Below are 21,653 nucleotides of genomic sequence, written 5' to 3' on the forward strand. Positions count from 1 at the left end.
CTTGCCAGTCGGATTTTCATAGTACATTGAAATACTGCTACATTTGAAGATGGACAATATGGAATTTGTATTTACTTCTTTGGATAATGTATGAAAATGCATTGGTCGAAACTCGGGGCCGAGAAAAAAAAGCTCGTCTTCCACCTCTTTTTTTTTTTTTTAAATTTATTTACTGATGCAGAGGTTTTGGTGCCAGTATTTACCTTCGTGGCTGCAAAGCATGCCTGTGTAGTGCTACATATATTCGACGGCAAAAGTTAGTTGTGGCGGCACCTACCAACATTTTTCAGAACTTTCGCTTGCTTTGCACTTGATTCTAGGCCGCAGGCGATTTTTTGGCTTACAAAAACCGGAAAAAAAGTGCGACTTAGATTAGAGTAAATACGGTACATGGAAAGTGGTGAATTCTGATGCTAACAAAAGTTGGTGCTGATGAATACGAATGTCCACATTGTTTTTCTGAAGTACTGCAGTCAAACGAGAAAGAAAAATGGATGCAACATATTAATGAAGAAATGGAACTGCTTAAGAGAAACAATATGGAGAGCCTCGTGTGTACATCCTACAAATGAAAGAAATATTGCAGAATCACTGAGTTCTACATCAGAAAGCTGCAGTTAATCGAAATACTAACTTCAAAGTCAACTGGTTGCTGAAGGGTGTATTCAATAAGCAGGAAAAAGATTATGAAGATGCATTTAGACCTGTTGCACATTATGACACTATTCGAGCTATGCTAGAAACAGCTACTTCCAAGAAGGTGCCAGTACAATGACGTGATGTGAAGACAGACTTAATGGAATACTTAAAGAGAAACTGATCTGAAACAAGCAGAAGGTTTTGAAGATAATGCAGATTGAGTGTGTCTCTTGAAACAGAGTCTTTATGGACTCAAGCAAGCACTATGTTGTTGGAACAAACATTTTATGGAAGTCATGAAGAAAGATTTTCAAACACTGTAGTAGACCCTTTTCTGCCTTACCACAAACTCAATGTAAATAGACTAAGTAGCAATTCATGTTAATGGTGGGTTAATAGCTGGCAGTGACAAGGAAGAAATGACTACTTGCTGGACATGTTACAACTTGTGCAACAACAGGCAGCTTGACTGTTTCCTTGGCACAAAAATAAAACAAAATGAATATGGAGTGATTGTGGCATGTCTCAAGAAAAATATGCTAAACAAATACTGGAAAGATTTTGAATGGCAGAATTCAATATCATCTTGACTACCAATGAACATGAAAACAACAATAACAATTAAGCAGTTGCCTGTCTGCTATCATATACACAATAAAGGTGAATAAAGCTGTTCAAGTTATGGAAAAACTGGAATCACATGAATGAATATTTCCAAATCTGAAAGGCAGATTAAGTTATAGCATTATTGATGCTAGAGAGAAAGATTTGAGAACTTACAGACAATGAGAATGTTACGAGCTTTTTATTTATTTTTTAAAACCAAATGTCCGTGGCTTCTATGTTTATGTTGGAACACGTCAATGGAAAGAACCAGTTGGCTGCTGATCTTTTGATAAAGACACTTGAACAAGTTTCATTTGCTACTAACAAATTCTCTGTTTATGTGACTGATTTTTATCTATTGGAGGAAGTTTTTTATTACTACATGAAAAATATTTTAGAGTTCACTGTAAATTACCATTTCCTGGTATTTTGAAATAGCCTTGATTTTTATAAGAAAACACCTTTTTTTTCCGAATAGTACATATCCTGTGACTAAATCGTTTGTAAATGAAAGTGAGATGGTCATACTGAATACTTTCACAACAATTTACACTTTTAATTACTGAACACGCCAAAATCAGTCACACTAAGAACACTGCCATACTGACAAATTGGTGAAATAATTGCTGATTACACATCACTTTCTTTGCTATGAAGGCAACAAAGAACAAGGTAAACACATAAAAAATTTCAATGGAAATAACCGATTTTTGAAAATATAATTGGATGAATAAAATCTACTCTTCAAGTGGTGACTGGAGAAAACACACATAAAAGTTAAGGAAATGTTCAAGTTTTCGGATCCAATAGCTCTTCCTCCTGGCAGAAGTGTTGAATGGGAAGGAAGAAGGGTGAAGGAAAAGGATTGACAAGGTTTAGGAAATTGGGGGAGGTGGAGGGGGGTGAGGAGGGGGAAGGAGGAGGGAGGGGAGAGGCTGTGTTCATGCTGTGTTCACACTCTGTCTCAACAGCCTAGCTGTCCTAAGTCACCGCCCTGGGTGTTCACACTGCATGCCGGGCTGGGAGGATGAAAGGGTGGAAAATTCACTTCCTGATTTTCATGCTGAAAAAAACTCTTGGCAATGTAAAAGACTACACCACACTCTTTAATGAACCCGCGTTTTTCTTAAAAGCTTTACTTTCTTCGTGAAAAAAGAAAATGCCTACTTTTTGTTTCACATGTGTTTTTTTACTTCCATTACGTTCCTCAATCAATTATTAAAAAATTACATTTGGTAGTATAGCATCTTAGCTTTTTAATAAACTATTTACTGTTCCACAATTCGAAACAGTCATTGTGAAATTACGCTATTTGTCAAGCACATGCACTTTATTTACAAATATTGTAGTGAAAAAGTTTGATGGCTGGTAACTTGCCGCTAGATACATTTTGAACCACACATTATTACAAGCGAAACATAGCTAGAAGTACAAAAAAGTTTTTGAAATGTTAGTGACACCCATATCTGTCCCCATTCACAAGTAAATACAAGTTAAAGAGTGGCATCAATGGCACGATCGCAAACCTATAAAAAAATTACAATCAACGCAGGCCTATTATTGGTCTCATGTGTTCTTTTAATGACCTATGTCTAGAAAAATCAAAATATACATGAACTTTTTCCCCAGAGACAGGCAATTATACTGGACAACCACCTGCTATGGTTTTATAATGGGGCACACTTCACATTACAAAAGGCAAACACCTACTTGTTGTCTGCAATCTACAGTTAGTGGGTTGTACATTTTATATTTGGAAGAAGAAGAGAAGAATAAATTAATCTTGTATGTGACTTTGCTGTGGTTGGACTGTAATAAAAGCTTGAAACACTCTGCAGTTGCAGATGAAAAAGAAATGTGCTTAGTCCCTACAAATGGTATTTATTACAGGAAATTAATGTTATAAATCCAAGGCTAACAAGGGAACCTCCCCATCGCACCCCCCTCAGATTTAGTTACAAGTTGGCATAGTGGATAGGCCTGGAAAAACTGAACACAGATCATTAGAGAAAACAGGAAGAAGTTGTATGGAACTATGAGAAAAATAAGCAAAATATACAAACTGAGTAGTCCATGTGCAAGATAGGCAACATCAAGGACAGTATGAGCTCAGGAGCACCGTGGTCCTGTGGTTAGCGTGAGCAGCTGCGGAGCGAGAGGTCCTTGGTTCAAGTCTTCCCTCGAGTGAAAAGTTTACTCTCTTTATTTTTGCAAAGTTATGATCTCTCTGTTCGTTCATTGACGTCTCTGTTCACTGTAATAAGTTTCGTGTCTGTGTTTTGCGACCGCACCGCAAAATCGTGCGATTAGTACACGAAAGGACGTGCCTCTCAAATGGGAACCGAAAACATTTGATCGCAAGGTCATAGGTCAACCGCTTCCTCTACAGGAAAACACATCCGATATATTATACACTCCTGGAAATTGAAATAAGAACACCGTGAATTCATTGTCCCAGGAAGGGGAAACTTTATTGACACATTCCTGGGGTCAGATACATCACATGATCACACTGACAGAACCACAGGCACATAGACACAGGCAACAGAGCATGCACATTGTCGGCACTAGTACAGTGTATATCCACCTTTCGCAGCAATGCAGGCTGCTATTCTCCCATGGAGACGATCGTAGAGATGCTGGATGTAGTCCTGTGGAACGGCTTGCCATGCCATTTCCACCTGGCGCCTCAGTTGGACCAGCGTTCGTGCTGGACGTGCAGACCGCGTGAGACGACGCTTCATCCAGTCCCAAACATGCTCAATGGGGGACAGATCCGGAGATCTTGCTGGCCAGGTTAGTTGACTTACACCTTCTAGAGCACGTTGGGTGGCACGGGATACATGCGGACGTGCATTGTCCTGTTGGAACAGCAAGTTCCCTTGCCGGTCTAGGAATGGTAGAACGATGGGTTCGATGACGGTTTGGATGTACCGTGCACTATTCAGTGTCCCCTCGACGATCACCAGTGGCGTACGGCCAGTGTAGGAGATCGCTCCCCACACCATGATGCCGGGTGTTGGCCCTGTGTGCCTCGGTCATATGCAGTCCTGATTGTGGCGCTCACCTGCACGGCGCCAAACACGCATACTACCATCATTGGCACCAAGGCAGAAGCGACTCTCATCGCTGAAGACGACACGTCTCCATTCGTCCCTCCATTCACGCCTGTCGCGACACCACTGGAGGCGGGCTGCACGATGTTGGGGCGTGAGCGGAAGACGGCCTAACGGTGTGCGGGACCGTAGCCCAGCTTCATGGAGACGGTTGCGAATGGTCCTCGCCGATACCCCAGGAGCAACAGTGTCCCTAATTTGCTTGGAAGTGGCGGTGCGGTCCCCTACGGCACTGCGTAGGATCCTACGGTCTTGGCGTGCATCCGTGCGTCGCTGCGGTCCGGTCCCAGGTCGACGGGCACGTGCACCTTCCGCCGACCACTGGTGACAACATCGATGTATTGTGGAGACCTCACGCCCCACATGTTGAGCAATTCGGCGGTACGTCCACCCGGCACCCGCATGCCCACTATACGCCCTCGCTCAAAGTCCGTCAACTGCACATACGGTTCACGTCCACGCTGTCGCGGCATGCTACCAGTGTTAAAGACTGCGATGGAGCTCCGTATGCCACGGCAAACTGGCTGACACTGACGGCGGCGGTGCACAAATGCTGCGCAGCTAGCGCCATTCGACGGCCAACACCGCGGTTCCTAGTGTGTCCGCTGTGCCGTGCGTGTGATCATTGCTTGTACAGCCCTCTCGCAGTGTCTGGAGCAAGTATGGTGGGTCTGACACACCGGTGTCAATGTGTTCTTTTTTCCATTTCCAGGAGTGTATATGACACTGGTGACGGCAGGTGCGTCACATGACAGAAATATATTGTCAACTCACCTAACTTGTACACTTAGCGAATGAGTAAAAAGAGTCTTCTACCTTGCCCGATTTAGGTTTTCTTGTGAATGTGATAATCACTCCCAAAAAAGTGATGAAAACATAAGAGTTTGTGACATAAACTGAAAATAAAAAATTAAACTTGTCACTTGAGGGAAGACTTGAACCAAGGACCTCTCGTTCTGCAGCTGCTCACGCTAACCACGGGACCACGGCGCTCTTGAGCTGATACTGTCCTTGATGTTGCCTATCTTGCGCATGGACTACTCAGTCTGTATATTCTGCTTATATTGCAACTGACTTTCAATGTATATTTTGCTGGATCATTCAACGACAAAATTATTAAGCTGTTTGTCTCTGAGGTGCTTCCATTTCAATTTTTCTGCTGTAACTGGGGTAAAAAAAAGTGTGGATTCAGCCTCGTGTCAAACACTGCAGAGCATCTAAATAAACCACCACTGATTGATGCATGTGTCACTGACGTTTCTGTTTCCATGCAGTTTTTTTCCTCTTTGGTGAGCTTGTCCTCAGCAGCAAGGGATCTTCACTCTTTGGCAGTTGAAAGTCGAAGATGACAATGATGCAGCCTGAAGTGTTTCACCACTATTCAACTGGAGTTCTTTTACATGGCATTGATTTCATTGTTCTGTTGATTTTGTTTTCACATTATAGTTGTTGTTGTTGTTGTTGTTGTTGTTGTTGTCTTCAGTCCTGAGACTGGTTTGATGCAGCTCTCCATGCTACTCTATCCTGTGCAAGCTTCTTCATCTCCCAGTACCTACTGCAACCTACATCCTTCTGAATCTGCTTAGTGTATTCATCTCTTGGTCTCCCCCTACGATTTTTACCCTCCACACTGCCTTCCAATACTAAATTGGTGATCCCTTGATGCCTCAGAACATGTCCTACCAACCGATCCCTTCTTCTGGTCAAGTTGTGCCACAAACTTCTCTTCTCCCCAATCCTATTCAATACTTCCTCATTAGTTATGTGATCTACCCATCTAATCTTCAGCATTCTTCTGTAGCACCACATTTCAAAAGCTTCTATTCTCTTCTTGTCCAAACTATTTACCGTCCATGTTTCACTTCCATACATGGCTACACTCCATACAAATACTTTCAGAAATGACTTCCTGACACTTAAATCTATACTCGATGTTAACAAATTTCTCTTCTTCAGAAACGCTTTCCTTGCCATTGCCAGTCTACATTTTATGTCCTCTCTACTTCGACCATCATCAGTTATTTTGCTCCCCAAATAGCAAAACTCCTTTACTACTCAACATATACATTATAGTGACTCACAGAATTCTGAAGTACATAAGAAATGGGTGGTTATGGACTCACCTCCCAAATATCGACTGCCATTTAGGAGAGTTTTCTTCCTTGCATGAAGAAGTAAAAAACATTCCTGAAAAACTTTGACTCAACTTGCAGATTGAGTAATAATACACTTCAGTATCAGCTAAATAACATTCAAAACAAAAATTTTAAAACAGATCAAGTACATTGAATTAGTGCACAGTCAATGTTTTGAAGGAGAACGTTGTACTGAAACCACAGCTTCCAATTCATGACACACAAGCTTTTGCATTTTAAGTTTTACAAACATTTTCCTCTGAAAAGAAAGGGAAACTGTTGTATGCAGTCCTGAGACTCATCAGGAAAGAGTATCATGATTTTGGATGATGTCTTCGTGTGCCTTCACTGCAGCTAATTTCTCTTTTTCAAACTTTAAAAATTCTTTTTCAATATTTTGTCCATAACTTTTCTTCTTTTTTCTTAGTGATGCTGAATTTTACAAAACATTGCTATCTGGTGAGGATGCTTTTGCCTCCCTCCTGTATGCCACCACACATAATCAACTCAAGATATCAGAGAAAGCTTTCCAATAAAAGGTATCACACAAAGAAGAAAGTATTTTGGCATACAGCTAATACTTTTAATTGTTCTGCCACTGGAAGTTAATGAATTTGACCTTTAAATGCAATCTCCTGATGAAAATGGTAGAGTGACAGAGGCCGATCAACATTGACAGTAACAAATGGGAGACATCTGATACTGTAGTGTCCTGTGTTGGCAGGACAGAACTAACAATCAAGTTTGAACACACTTTATTATAATTAAAAAAAAATGCTTTCTTGGCATGCACTAGTTTTCGAACACAAGAACAACAAGAAAACCCCACAATTCTTGTGGTGGCAAAACCAGATAAGAGTACAAGACAATGAAAGAAAATAATGACCAAAATCTACTCTACCAAATACAAAGATACAACGTGCTACTGAATGCTACGGTGGCTGTCTACAATGCTAGAGCTGGCTTAAGTACTGGTCGGGGCTGTCCTAGCGGTAGGTATACACTGCCAGACTGACCCTCCGAGCATGCTTATAACATCGATTTGGCAAAGTGCTACATGTACAATTGATGGAATACTGTCACGTGTCTTCTCGTGAAGTAGTTCCGTGTTTATTTGGAAAGCCTGTTATTGTTTACATCCACTGGCGATGTTTCGATCTGAGCTCTTGAAGGGAGGTCGGTGGCCCATCTTGCTTGTCTCTTGTACGGCCCCTCTAACTGATAAGGGACCACTACAACAGATACATTTACTGCAGAAGCTGAAGTATAGCTCCACCAGCCAGCGCCAGTCACCAGCTTGTGCCAAAAGTATTAAACATTCCAAACGTCGCCTGTGCATCGTGAGCCAGCTTTCGATGTGCAGGTGCAGCCCAGCCACCAGTGTTAACATCATAATGCAAAACGATGGATGTTACATCAATGCGCATCCTGGCTCTGCCCAGCATTGTGCGCAGTGTGAAAAAACTCTGATGAGGTTCTGGGCGACTTTTCTGTAACTCTTCCGATTTCCTGAACTTGTCAGTTGCCTGTCGTCCCTTTTCCTTCCCCTTCAGGCCTTCTGCCAGAGGAAGTCATTGGCTCTGAAAGCTTGCACATTTCTTTAGCTTTCATATGTAGCTTCTCCATAAACCTTTACAAGCATATATAGGTAATACATGATTTCTCCTAGATGAAATGAAGTTACTTCTTCAAACAATTCACACTGGTGAATTGCCACAATTTAAGAACATGTTCAATAATAAAACTTATTTTGTCAGTTGTTACATGACTCCACTTGAGATGGACATTTTCTTGTAGAGTAAGGACAACTAGTGAAATAATATAAACACTCCCAAATATGTACCTTCAGCCACCTATGTGGAATTCATGAACATCAGCTGTTCACAGAAATAAATTTTCTACTCGACTTGGCAGTTCTTTGTCCCCATAGTAGCAACCACCAGTTCCTAATCTCCTGCTCTGATAATGATCTACTCCTGGTATCCCTGTGTCTGCAAATACGTCCTGCTGTCCCACTGAACTTAGTTCTCTTTTGCTTCACATTTGCTTGTTTATTATTGCTATATTAATTTCCAATTTCAGTCTACTACTAAATTTTTTTCTCCACAATTTTTGTGTTCACTACAAACACAAACTCAGTTTCCACTATCCACCCCCACCCCCACATGCTCTCTCTTCAACAGTTTGGTCATTAATCCCAATGTTCCCAGTCACTGCATTCTCAAACATGTACTTCAAGCCAAAAGACAGCGTGAGCTGAGGTAACACCTTCATTTCCGAAATGTTTCATGGCTTCAAGCAATCTCTGTTAGTAGGAAACAGAAAAAAGTTGTGTGTGTGTGAGTGGGGGGGAGGATGACCTCGGGAACAATAAATCACTTGCCATCGTGACAGTCAATGTGTTTGCAGCGAGATTTTCTACATCTACATCTACATGATTACTCTGCAATTCATATTTAAGTGCTTGGCAGAGGGTTCATCGAACAACAATCATACTATCTCTCTACCATTCCACTTCTGAACAGCGTGCGAGAAAAACGAACACCTAAACCTTTCTGTTCGAGCTCTGATTTCTCTTATTTTATTTTGATTCCTACCTATAGAGGCTGGGCTCAACAAAATAATTTCGCCTTCGGAAGAGAAAGTTGGTGACTGAAATTTCGTAAATAGATCTCGCCGCGACGAAAAATGTCTTTGCTTTAATGACTTCCATCCCAACTCGCGTATCATATCTGCCACTCTCTCTCCCCTGTTATGTGATAATACAAAACGAGCTGCCCTTTTTTGCACCCTTTCGATGTCCTCCGTCAATCCCACCTGGTAAAGATCCCACACCGTGCAGCAATATTCTAACAGAGGACGAACGAGTGTAGTGTAAGCTGTCTCTTTAGTGGACTTGTTGCATCTTCTAAGTGTCCTGCCAATGAAACGCAACCTTTGGCTCGCCTTCCCCACAATATTATCTATGTGGTCTTTCCAACTGAAGTTGTTCGTAATTTTAACACCCAGGTACTTAGTTGAATTGACAACCTTGAGAATTGTACTATTTATCGAGTAATCAAATTCCAACGGATTTCTTTTGGAACTCATGTGGATCACCTCACACTTTTCGTTATTTAGCGTCAACTGCCACCTGCCACACCATACAGCAATCTTTTCTAAATCGCTTTGCAACTGATACTGGTCTTCGGATGACCTTGCTAGACGGTAAATTACAGCAAACAACCTAAGAGAACTGCTCAGACTGTCACCCAGGTCATTTATATAGATCAGGAACAGCAGAGGTCCCAGGACGCTTCCCTGGGGAACACCTGATATTACTTCAGTTTTACTCGATGATTTGCCACCTATTACTACGAACTGCGACCTTCCTGACAGAAAATCACGAATCCAGTCGCACAACTGAGATGATACCCCATAGGCCCGCAGCTTGATTAGAAGTCGCTTGTGAGGAACGGTGTCAAAAGCTTTCCGGAAATCCAGAAATACGGAATCAACTTGAGATCTCCTGTCGATAGTGGCCATTACTTCGTGCGAATAAAGAGCTAGCTGCGTTGCACAAGAACAATGTTTTCTGAAACCATGCTGATTACATATCAATAGATCATTCCCTTCGAGGTGATTCATTATGTTTGAATACAGTATATGCTCCAAAACCCAACTGCAAAGCGACGTCAATGATATAGGTCTGTAGTTCGATGGATTACTCCTACTACCCTTCTTAAACACTGGTGCGACCTGCGCAATTTTCCAATCTGTATGTACAGATCTTTCAGTGAGCAAGCAGTTGTATATGGTTGCTAAGTAGGGAGCTATTGTATCAGCGTAATCTGAAAGGAACCTAATCGGTATACAATCTGGACCTGAAGACTTACCCGTATCAAGCGATTTGAGTTGCTTCACAACCCCTAAGGTATCTACTTCTAAGAAACTCATGCTAGCAGCTGTTCGTGTTTCAAATTCTGGAATATTCCATTTGTCTTCCCTGGTGAAGGAATTTCGGAAAACTGCGTTCAATAACTCCGCTTTAGCAGCACAGTCGTCGGTAACAGTACCATCGGCACTGGACAGCAAAGGTATTGACTGCGTCTTGCCACTTGTGTACTTTACATACGACCAGAATTTCTTCGGATTTTCTACCAAATTTCGAGACAATGTTTCATTGTGGAACCTATTAAAGGCATCTCGCATTGAAGTCCGTGCCAAATTTCGGGCGTCTGTCAATTTTAGCCAATCTTCGGGATTTCGCGTTCTTCTGAACTTCGCAAGATTTTTCCGTTGCCTCTGCAACAGTGTTCGGACCTGTTTTGTGTACCATGGGGCATCAGATCCATCTCTTACCAATTTATGAGGTATGAATCTCTCAATTGCTGTTGCTACTATATCTTTGAATTTGAGCCACATCTCGTCTACTTTTGCATAGTCAGTTTGGAAGGAATGGAGATTATCTCTTAGGAAGGCTTCTAGTGACACTTTATCCGCTTTTTTTAAATAAAATTATTTTGCGTTTGTTTCTGTTGGATTTGGAAGAAACGATATTGCGCCTAGCTACAACGACCTTGTGATCACTAATCCCTGCATCAGTCATAATACTCTCTATTAGCTCTGGATTGTTTGTGGCTAAGAGGTCAAGTGTGTTTTCGCAACCATTTACAATTCGCGTGGGTTCGTGGACTAACTGCTTGAAATAATTTTCGGAGAAAGCATTTAGGACAATCTCGGAAGATGTTTTCTGCCAACCACTGGTTTTGAACAAGTATTTTTGCCAACATATCGAGGGAAGGTTGAAGTCCCCACCAACTATAACGTATGAGTGGGGTATTTATTTGTTACGAGACTCAAATTTTCTCTGAACTGTTCAGCACCTGTATCAACGGAGTCTGGGGGTCGGTAGAAGGAGCCAATTATTAACTTAGTTCGGCTGTGAAGCATAACCTCCACCCATACCAATTCACACGGAGTATCTACTTCGACTTCACTACAAGATAAACCACTACTGACAGACACAAACACTCCACCACCAATTCTGCCTAATCTATCTTTCCTGAACACCGTCTGAGACTTCGTAAAAATTTCTGCAGAACTTATTTCAGGCTTTATCCAGCTTTCTGTACCTATAACGATTTCAGCTTCTGTGCTTTCTATTAGCGCTTGAAGCTCAGGGACTTTCCCAGTACAACTACAACAATTTGCAACCACAATTCCGACTGTTCCTTGATCCAAGCACGTCCTGTATTTGCCATGCACCCTTTGAGATTGCAGCCCACCCCGTACTTTCCCGAGACCTTCTAACCTAAAAAAACGCCCAGTTCACGCCGCACAGCCTCCACTACCTGTGTAGCCACCAGCTGAGTGTAGTGAACTCCTGTCCTATTCAGCGGAACACGAAACCCCACCACCCTATGACGCAAGTCGAGGAATCTGCAGCCAACACGGTCGCAAAACCGTCTGAGCCTCTGATTCAGACCCTCCACCCGGCTCTGCAGCAAAGGTCCGCAGTCGGTTCTGTCAACGATGCTACAGATGGTGAGCTCTGCCTTCATCTCGTAAGCAAGACCAGCAGCCTTCACCAAATCCTCTAGAATCCAGAGAGAATTTCCTCAGATCCAAAGCGACACACGTCATTAGTGCCGACATGTGCCACCACCTGCAGCTTGCTGCAACAGTATTTCTCTGCACTCTAACCTTTGTCCAGACATCTGCAGCTCAATACAAACTACAAACAGTCCAACTGCATTGTGCAGCAATAGGTACCAGTGTTTACTTCAAATTTTCAAAATACCAGTTTGATATGCCCTTCCCCAATAATTTTTTATCTAGAGTCGGCAAACTCTGTAAAGATTGTTTGCCGATGCAGAATATGAGTCAGGATATTGTAAACCCATTCACATAAGCTGATTAATGTCTCAACAAACCATTGAATCCTTTAAGATGATACCAAGAATTTTACTGACCACCTGTTTAGAAAAAGATAGAACTTCTCTTTAACACCCTGTAGCAACTATTTCCATGTGATGTTGGTTGAGATAGCTGCATCCCTACAACAACATGTTGCATGTATTTCAAAGTGTTAACAAAGCGGTTGTGACACTCATGTTTACCATTTAACAAAATTTCCCATGTGTGTGTAAAAATTTATCAGAATGACACCAATACTCATAAGAACACACATAAACTAACTGCATATTTAAATAGCAAAATATATGTACCCTGGGCTTAGCATTGATGTGAGTAGAACATTGGATTTCCATTTCTCTCCACCAAAACTTTTGTAGATCCTGGCAGCAACATATCCAGCAGGTGTCCCAAAGCACACATACAGTACCATTGCACACGTCATAAGAGCTCCACGATTTGCAGGTGACAGAAAACCAAGGCAAGCAAATGCTGAAACAAAAGAGACATTACTTTTAATAATTCATTTCAATATCGCTCCTCCAATGCAATACTGAAATAAATTCTCCAAAAGTGTGTTTTTGAATAGATTTATACATTCTAGTAAACATGGTACCTGTGAAGTAAACCTTAATGTGCAAATAATGAAATACTGAATGTAAAAATCTCTGTGATAAATCTGCTACTTCTAATGCAGACACATTAAGTGCAACAAATATCTTGAACTTGATAAATATCATGATAATACACAGCAGTGGACTTGCAAACTGAAGGAATTTCACTGCCTAATTACATAATTTTAGGGTAATGGAAGAACACAGAAGTTATCACACTGTGAAGTACCACTATGCAAATGAATAACAGTTTAAAAGAAAAATGAAGCCACAGTATGATACCAACTCACTATCCACAAGAACTTAATAGTTTCCAAACTTCATAATTGCACGTTTTCACCAGAAGATGACTAGTATAGCACTGTCAAAGTGTCATGGTGCTTCAACACTGACATTGTACTACAAATGCAAGAGTTTTTCCATCTTTATTATTTTAAGTTTACATTTAGGAGGCACTGAAATACAAACAATGCAACCCCCTGCTAATGATCTGCTCATACATATTTTCATATTTGAAAGCAGCCCTCCCTTTTACAAAGATCTCCAAGAATCACCAAAGAAAGAAATTACAATAGTGTAGGCACCATTAAACCATTTATGCTGTTTTCGAGAATACTGCTATCAAATATGTACTCTTTAAACCCTCAGATTAAAACTCTTGTACTCTATCATCTAGAGAAGCATTTTAAGCACCACCTCATAAAACTATCCCACTTCCCCAACAATAAAACTGCAACCCCTAGGGAACATCAGTCAATTTTCCATGCACCTCAGACAATTCCTGTCAGACATCTATTTCATCTGCCACATTCCCACAAACACCCTACAAAACTCTACTCCCAAACAGACTCAAAACAGTTGTTAATTTATCCTCTAAAAGCCTAAATCTCACTTAAGTCTCACTCCTATCCAAAGTCTCACCTTTGTTAATGGTACTGAAATATCTACCATGTTGCACTCATAACTAACATTAGATACTCTTGTGCAGTTACGTTCATCTCAAGTTAAATGCAAATGTACTTTATATTTTGAAATGTTTATCAGTATTTGGATATCTAACACAGTAGGTTCATCACTAATTGAAACCTGAAAATGGATGCTTGACATCTGAAACTGGTTATTTAATAACTTTTTCTGTTTAGGTTAGATGATGTACTACAAATGTATACACTTTTTAATGATATCAGTAGCAATTCCATACACTTCATGGTAAGTTACACCAAGTGCAGAATACCCAGGAGAAAATCCAGTGCTAAAATCGTAGGAGACCGAAATCACGCGATCCAACTCTGTGCGATGCTGCTGACATGGTTGCTAAGGATTTCAAACCTCTCGAAGAATGGAAAGGTCAGTGGGAAGCAGTGACAGATGTGTGCCTGCATAACATCATCTCAGGTGCTAAACTTCCAAGTGGATCTGACCTACCACGCAAGACCTGGACTACTCTCAACATCATCCGTACCAGCCATGGCTGATGCAGGGATGCTCTCTTTAAGTGGAAGAAGCTGCCTAATCCAACCTGTGACTGCAGGGCTCCATACCAGACTGTTCACCACATTGTCAGTGAATGCAGGATTCGAGTCTAGCATGGTGCTGAAGAGGACTTCCTGCTAGCAACTCCAGATTGAAGGACTGGATATTCAGTTATAAAGACAAACTTAAGCTTCTTGTGTGTCAATATGTACATATGTATATGTAATATAATTTTATGAAATGTCTATATTAGCCATACGCTACATAAATAAATAATAATGATATCAGTGTTAAACAGCATGTTAAAATCTGATCTTCCTTTTCTTACATAACTGCATACTACATTGAAAAGCCAAAGAAACTGGTAAACATGCCTAATATTGTGCAGGGCCCTCACAAGCACACAGAAGTGCTGCAACATGACGTGACATGACTCGACTAATGTCTGAAGTAGTGCCGGAGGGAACTGACACCATGAATCCTGCAGGGCTGTCCATAAATCCATAATAGTAAGAGGGGGTCGAGATCTCTTCCGAACAGCATATTGCAAGGCATCTCAGATATGCTCAATAATGTTCATGTCTGGGGAATTTGGTGGGCAGCAGAAATGTTTAAACTCAGAAGAGTATTCCTGGAGCGACTCTGTAGCAAATCTGGATGTGTGGAGCATCACAATGTCCTGCTGGAATTGCCCAAGTCCATCGGAATGCACAATGGACATGAATGGATGCAGGTGGTCAGACAGCATGCTTACATATGTGTCACCTGTCAGAGTTGGATCTAGATGTATCAGGGGTCCCATATTACTCCTATTGCACAGGCCCACTATTACAGAGCCTTTACCATCTTGAACGGTCCCCTGCTGACATGCAGGGTCCATGGATTCATGAGGTTGTCTCCATACCCGTAGACGTCCATCCGCTTGATACTATTTGAAACAACACTCATCCGACCAGGCAACATGTTTCTAATCATCAACAGTGCTGACAGGCCTACACGAGACATAAACCTCTGTGTCATGCAGTCATCAAGGGTACACAAGTGGACCTTCAGCTCTGAAAGCCCCTATCGATGATGTTTTGTTGAATGGTTCACATGCTGACACTTGTTGATGGCCCAGCATTGAAATCTGTAGCAATTTGCGCAAGGGTTGCACTTCTCTCATCTTGAACAATTCTCCTCAGTCGTCGCTGGTCCCCTTCTAGCAGGATCTTCTTCCAGCCGCAGCAATGTCAGAGATTTTATGTTTTACCGGATTCCTAATATTCACAATACACTCATGATATGGTCGTATGGGAAAATCCCCACTTCCCTGCTACCTCAGAGATGCTATACCCCATTGTTCATGTGCCGACATTAACACCACCATTAAACTCACTCAAATCTTGATAAGTTGCCATTGTAGCAGCAGTAACTGATCTAACAACTGCGCTAGACACTTGTCATCTTATATAGGCATGCCACCAAAGCAAATACTATCAAAAAATACAATAAACTAAGTAAGAGGTATCCACACCAAGAATTAAAATATAAGAACACAATGGAGGAAAGGAAGTACAACAGACAAACTGCCACAGGGAAATGACAGTTGCAGTGAGTTAATTCAAATTTGCTTTCAAGTGAAGAGGGAATGTTTTTATGAGAGAAAACAAAAGTGAAATAATGCAGGGAGGGGGCAGGGGGCCAGAGGGGTTTGAAGAATGAGCTCAGAGAGGAGCTCTCAAGGACACAGGAAAAAGACTCCAAATCATGCGACAGGTGGCGAGAACTTGAAGGCTTGCTTCTATTTGCTCATTTCTGGTTCAATGGAGCTGGATGATAGATCACACATTATACAACCCATGTCATAGCTAAAGTTGCTCTTCCCTTGCTCTCAGTGCATGGAGGCCTAAAGTTCGTCAGGATTGTTCACTTTTCCATCTGTCTTTGTACGCATAAAATTATTATAATTATTATTGTAGCAAATTCAAATTTAACCAATGCAAGAAAACACTCGTAATCATTAGTATGTACAACAAATAAATGTTTACATTTATTATGTGCTGTAAATCAATGTATAGATATGATTCTCAAATAAAATATGATCATACCTAAAGTGACAAGCGACATGCAGAAAACTTGTGTCCCTGAGCCCAGGAGAACAGAAAGCAGCATCCCTTTCCGTGGTGGTCGAAAAACATCTCCATGTACTAGTTTCCATCCAAATTCTTCTTGGGCATCTTCGCCTGAATCAATCTGCATTAAGAACAAGACAGAGTCAGCATAGCAAAACAATAATTACTTCATCTAAAAGAGCCTTTGCACACACATTATACTCTTAACCAACAGGGATTAAAACTGCATACTGCACAAAATTAAGAAGACAGTAGCACCTCAACCTAAATGCTGAAGATATTCACCATACAGCGGAGATGCTAAGTTGCAGATAGGCACAACAAAAAGACTGTCACAATATAAGCTTTCGGCCATCAAGGCCTTTGTCAAAAACACACACACACACACACACACACACACACACACACACACACACAAAACGCAACTCGTACACACATGGTTGCAGCCTCTGGCAGCTGAAGCCACACTGCAAGCAACAGCAGCAGTGCATGATGGGAGTGGCAACTGAGTGGGGGTAAGGAGAAGGCTGGGGCAGGGAGGGGGAGGGATAGCAGGGTAGGGGTGGGGCACAGTGAAGTCTTGCTGGGGAGCATGCAAGGATGAGGTGGAGAGAGAGTAGAGCAGCTAGGTGCAGTTGGGAGGTTAGACGGAGGGCAGGGGAAAGGTGTGGGCGGGGAGGGGGGTTTGCAGAAAAGGAGAGAAGTAAAAAGACTGGGTGCATTGGTGGAATGAGAGCTTTGTAGTGCTGAAATGGGAACAAGGAAGGGGCTCAATGGGTGAGAAAAATGACTAACAAAGTTGACAGTCTTTTTGTTGTGCCTATTTGCGACTCAGCATCTCCACCATATGGTGAGCGGCAACTTTTCTTTTCATAACGTTGTTACATTCCATCCTGGATTATGCATTTTTTGACTGCTGAAGATATTCCATATTTAACTACAGCAAGATGCATGAAATATTGTAAGTCAAATTGTAAAGCAGAAAAGCTAAAACTTTTAAAACTGAAACGTAAGACAGAAGCGTTCATAATAAATGTGATATTAAAAATTTACACCACGTAAATTTTGAAGTAGCCTGACAGTCTGCTGCTACCAATCCTACTTTCAAATATACTGTTGATCTGTGCGAATAATTTGAACTCTATCCTGATTAGTCACCAATAGGTGATACAACAATGCAGAAATAAGTAAATACAAGTATTTCTTAATAAAAGTTTTTAATGAAATCATTTCCTTTTGGCTGTCAAAACATTATTTATTGCAATTGCAATTTCGCGACATGTGGTCATTTTCATTATTGTGGAATGGTGTAACCCACTCAGTAATATAAAGCTGTGAATAGCTGTGTAAGAGTAGTTGCATGTGGTGTAATTATTTTGCCTCCATAAGGGAGATGATTATTGATGCAATGGGATTCATCCAGTCAATCAGTTGCCTGTAAAATGTTTATTCAAATCTTTTACCGACAATTCAACAAATATAAATCTCTCGGAAGAAGTAGTAACTCTTTCACATATTACATAAAAAGAGAAACGAAGTCATAGGGCTTAATTAACAAAAAAAGTCGTCCATAAAAATGCTATGGCATAGCCTTATGGCTTAGTCAACAATAAAAATGATCCATGTAAAATCTAATGTAGATGTGCATCATACACACTGACAGACCATGATGGACATCTACCTCAAATTTTACAGGGATCATTTTTACTATTGACTCAGCCATATAGCTATACCATAGGGTTTATAAGGATAATTAATTAAGCCCTATGACTTCATTTCTCTTTTCATGCAATATTTGATATGATTTATTACTTTGTATTTGTTCAAACCTAGGTGAAGATTTGAATAAACTTTTGACATGCAACTCGTTGGCTGTATGATTCCCACTGTATCCATAATTGTACAGGTATTGACAGTTTAAGATTACAGAGATTATTATTCATGATGCTCCTTAAAAGTTGATCGACAATACTTAGTGCATCTTTGGGAACTATTGATATCTCATCCCAAATGATGACGTCAGAATCCCAGAGAAGTTGTGCATCCTCAGAGTGTGAATCGAAGAGACCGATATGAAGAAGATGAGTACAGATAGTTCGAACATCGTATCTGATATGTGCCCCGCTGGTAGGAGATTGGCAGCAAATGCCTATCCATGCAACTGTTAATATAACCTTGTTTTCACCTTGTAAAATGTGACACAAAGTTTTGTAGAGAAATGTTTTACTGGAGCCTTTCAGTCCATCAATGAAGTAACAACTGGGAATCTTATTTCTTACTGAATTTAAGACTTCCTCGGCTATTGCCTTCTGTTCTTCATTTAGTTTTTTGTAAGCTGTCTTGTTGTTCATACATTCTTCTTCTGCATTATAGGATTCTGTTGTGTGTTGTGCGAAGATCACAACAGGTGCCAGCAGCTTGAATTGTTGGCCAGATTTGCCAAGATATTTAAAAACATTCTCCAATTCTAGCAGTTTGAGGTTGTAGGATTCAGATAGCATGTGCTGTCTCTGAAAATCTCCTGTGAGTGAGTCCTGAAATGTTGTCCACAACTCAGGTATATTGGCAGGAGAACAAAATGAATGTGAAAAGCCATAGTGTTTGAAAAATAGAGGTTTTTTAACAAAAACAACAACTGTGAACTATTTGTATATTCTTCGTCATTAGTGGTGAACAAAATCTTCAAAATGATGTATCAATTAATAATTTTGATTAAGGAATAGGGGAGATATGGCATATGAGGGGGGGGGGGGGGGACACCGCTGAGAAATAATACATATTATTCTTACCTGGTTATATCGAGCAATATCCTTGTGCAATGTTCTCAGCATGATCATGGCGACCATACCAGACAAGAACAAAACAATAACTAGAGAATTCAGGATACTGAACCACTGAATATTTGTGTGAGGCATTGACTCCAATATGTAATCCCATCTTGATGACCACTTTATCGTGTTATTTTTCTGAAACAAAGATAAAAATGGCACAGACTGAGTAAAAATGCACATCAGCATGTATGTACAAAAAATCTGTGCCACAATAAGACACAAAAATTAGAAATTAAGCATTTTACCAACACTCTGTTCAACATACAGCCTGCATCTGTATGGGTTGACATGTACATCTAATACAACAAAAATTGTGCAGGAACTTGGTGTTAGTGTATGGCATGAATCTTTGGCTTCCTGCCAATCAACACCCGCCCAACAAAAATTTATGTGGAAAAGTGGGCTACATACTGCACATTTGTATTGCTCTTATTTTGCTGATAACAACTACATCAATTCAGATTTCAAGTCAATAATAGTAACACGTAAGAGGAAATGAGATTTGATAAGCTTATCAACATAAACAAACAACACTCCCACCCTCCTCCACAACCAAAATTATGACTATAAAAGCTTACATCAAGTTTCAACCAAGGGAAAAAATTCATTTCCCTCCTTTATGTATGTATGTATGTATGTATGTGTACCACTCCATAGAAGGGTGTGCTTTTGCTGCTCGCAAGTATTTAACCCAGCCATTACTACCAAGTTGTTTCGCAGCTGATCTCGCGTTGATACCATCCGTTAGCAAAAGAGATCCTATTCAATGTTCAAATTCAATTATCCTCTTCACTCCTCCACCTGCTCAGCAGAGGAAGTCTATCTGGCCAGGAACCCTACTAGCCAGTCGTGCTTTTGGAATGACTGTAATTATTGTGTAAGACACCTTGGCTCGCTATGTGTATTCTGAGTCATATAAAACTCAGCCGCACCAATAATGTTACTAATTTTACTATGAATATTTTCACAGTTCTGTTACAAATGGCTTGGAAACAACTGTTACACACGCCCGAGGCAGTTGTAGCTGAGTTATGTCGCAAGGAGGATCCTTCAGACTAAAGAGGATGGTGACCCTGACCTGGAAGAGTCTGTCTCAGAATTTGACAATGGAAGTCTTATGAACAACGATATAGAAGAAGATGTTTTTGACTGTAATGATGTGGGTGAGAGGTACAGGAGTGAAGAAGAAGGAACAAAAAGATATAAATTTTGAGTTAGGTATGGGCAAGCAAACAATCTGGACCGACAAGCCTTTATGTTCAAAAGAGTCACAAACCCATTCTCCAAATGTGCTTACTCACCTGCCTGGACCTAATGGGAAGGCAAAAGGGATTACAGATGAAAAAACATTACTTTCATTTTTTATGACTGATGAAATGATAGAAAACACAGTCTGTCATACTAATAATGAAATAGATCAATCAAAAAGCACAATGACTCCAGCAATTCATTTTTACATCCAACACACGTAACAGAGAGAAAACCATTCACTGGTCTCTTGTTCATGAAGGGTCTCTTGAAAGATTCTGGTTTATTCCAAGACTATATGTTTTCCGAGATATATGGAGCACCGATCTTTCCCTGTGCATTGTTGCAGAAAATATTTATATTCCTTCAACAAAATTTTATATTTGATGATAAAAGTGCTAGGGAGTCGAGAACAGCTGAAGATAAAGTTTCTGCATTTCATGAAACATGTGATACATTGTTTGCAGTATTGTAGCCCATCACAAGTATTTGACAGTGGATGAAACATTACTGAGTTTCCATGGTCAGTGTCCCTTCAGAACGTTCGTACCATCAAAACCTGATAAGTATGTTCCAAAAATAGTTTCACTGTGTGATGCATAATGTTCTGTTTCATTTCACGCACCCCATATATTGGAAAAGAGCAAACAAATAAGAAGAATGATTTATCCATACCAACTCAGTAGTTTCTTATGCTTACTGACTCAGTGACAGGGATCAATCTAAATGTAACAACTGATAACATTCACTTCATATGAGTTGGCAGAGAAACTGTCTGAGAGGAGACTTATGTTAGTCACTACACTACGTAAAAATAAATGTGAAATACCACTAGCCATGTTGTCAACAGCCCTAGCTGGCACTGTGTAGTCTGTCTGTCAAGACGACAAAATATTGGTTTCTTTCACCCCTAAAAAGAACAAAAAAAGTTATGCTACTGTCAGCAATGCACCATGGTGGAACAATGAGTGATGAGTCAAGC

General features: G+C 40.6%; 1 protein-coding gene across 1 annotated transcript in view; it reads right to left on the reverse strand.

The window, feature by feature from the left end:
- LOC126190689 (transmembrane 9 superfamily member 2) overlaps nt 1-21,653 on the reverse strand; it is a 127,378-nt gene that overhangs the window by 13,055 nt on the left and 92,670 nt on the right. The window contains exons 8-10 of the mRNA XM_049931149.1: nt 19,382-19,558; nt 16,569-16,713; nt 12,706-12,883 (exon numbers count right to left, since the gene is read on the reverse strand). Coding sequence (XP_049787106.1) covers nt 12,706-12,883; nt 16,569-16,713; nt 19,382-19,558 — 500 coding nt within the window. The remainder of the gene's footprint in view (nt 1-12,705; nt 12,884-16,568; nt 16,714-19,381; nt 19,559-21,653) is intronic.

Source organism: Schistocerca cancellata, chromosome 6 (genome assembly GCF_023864275.1).
Source record: "Schistocerca cancellata isolate TAMUIC-IGC-003103 chromosome 6, iqSchCanc2.1, whole genome shotgun sequence".
Lineage (NCBI taxonomy): Eukaryota > Metazoa > Arthropoda > Insecta > Orthoptera > Acrididae > Schistocerca > Schistocerca cancellata.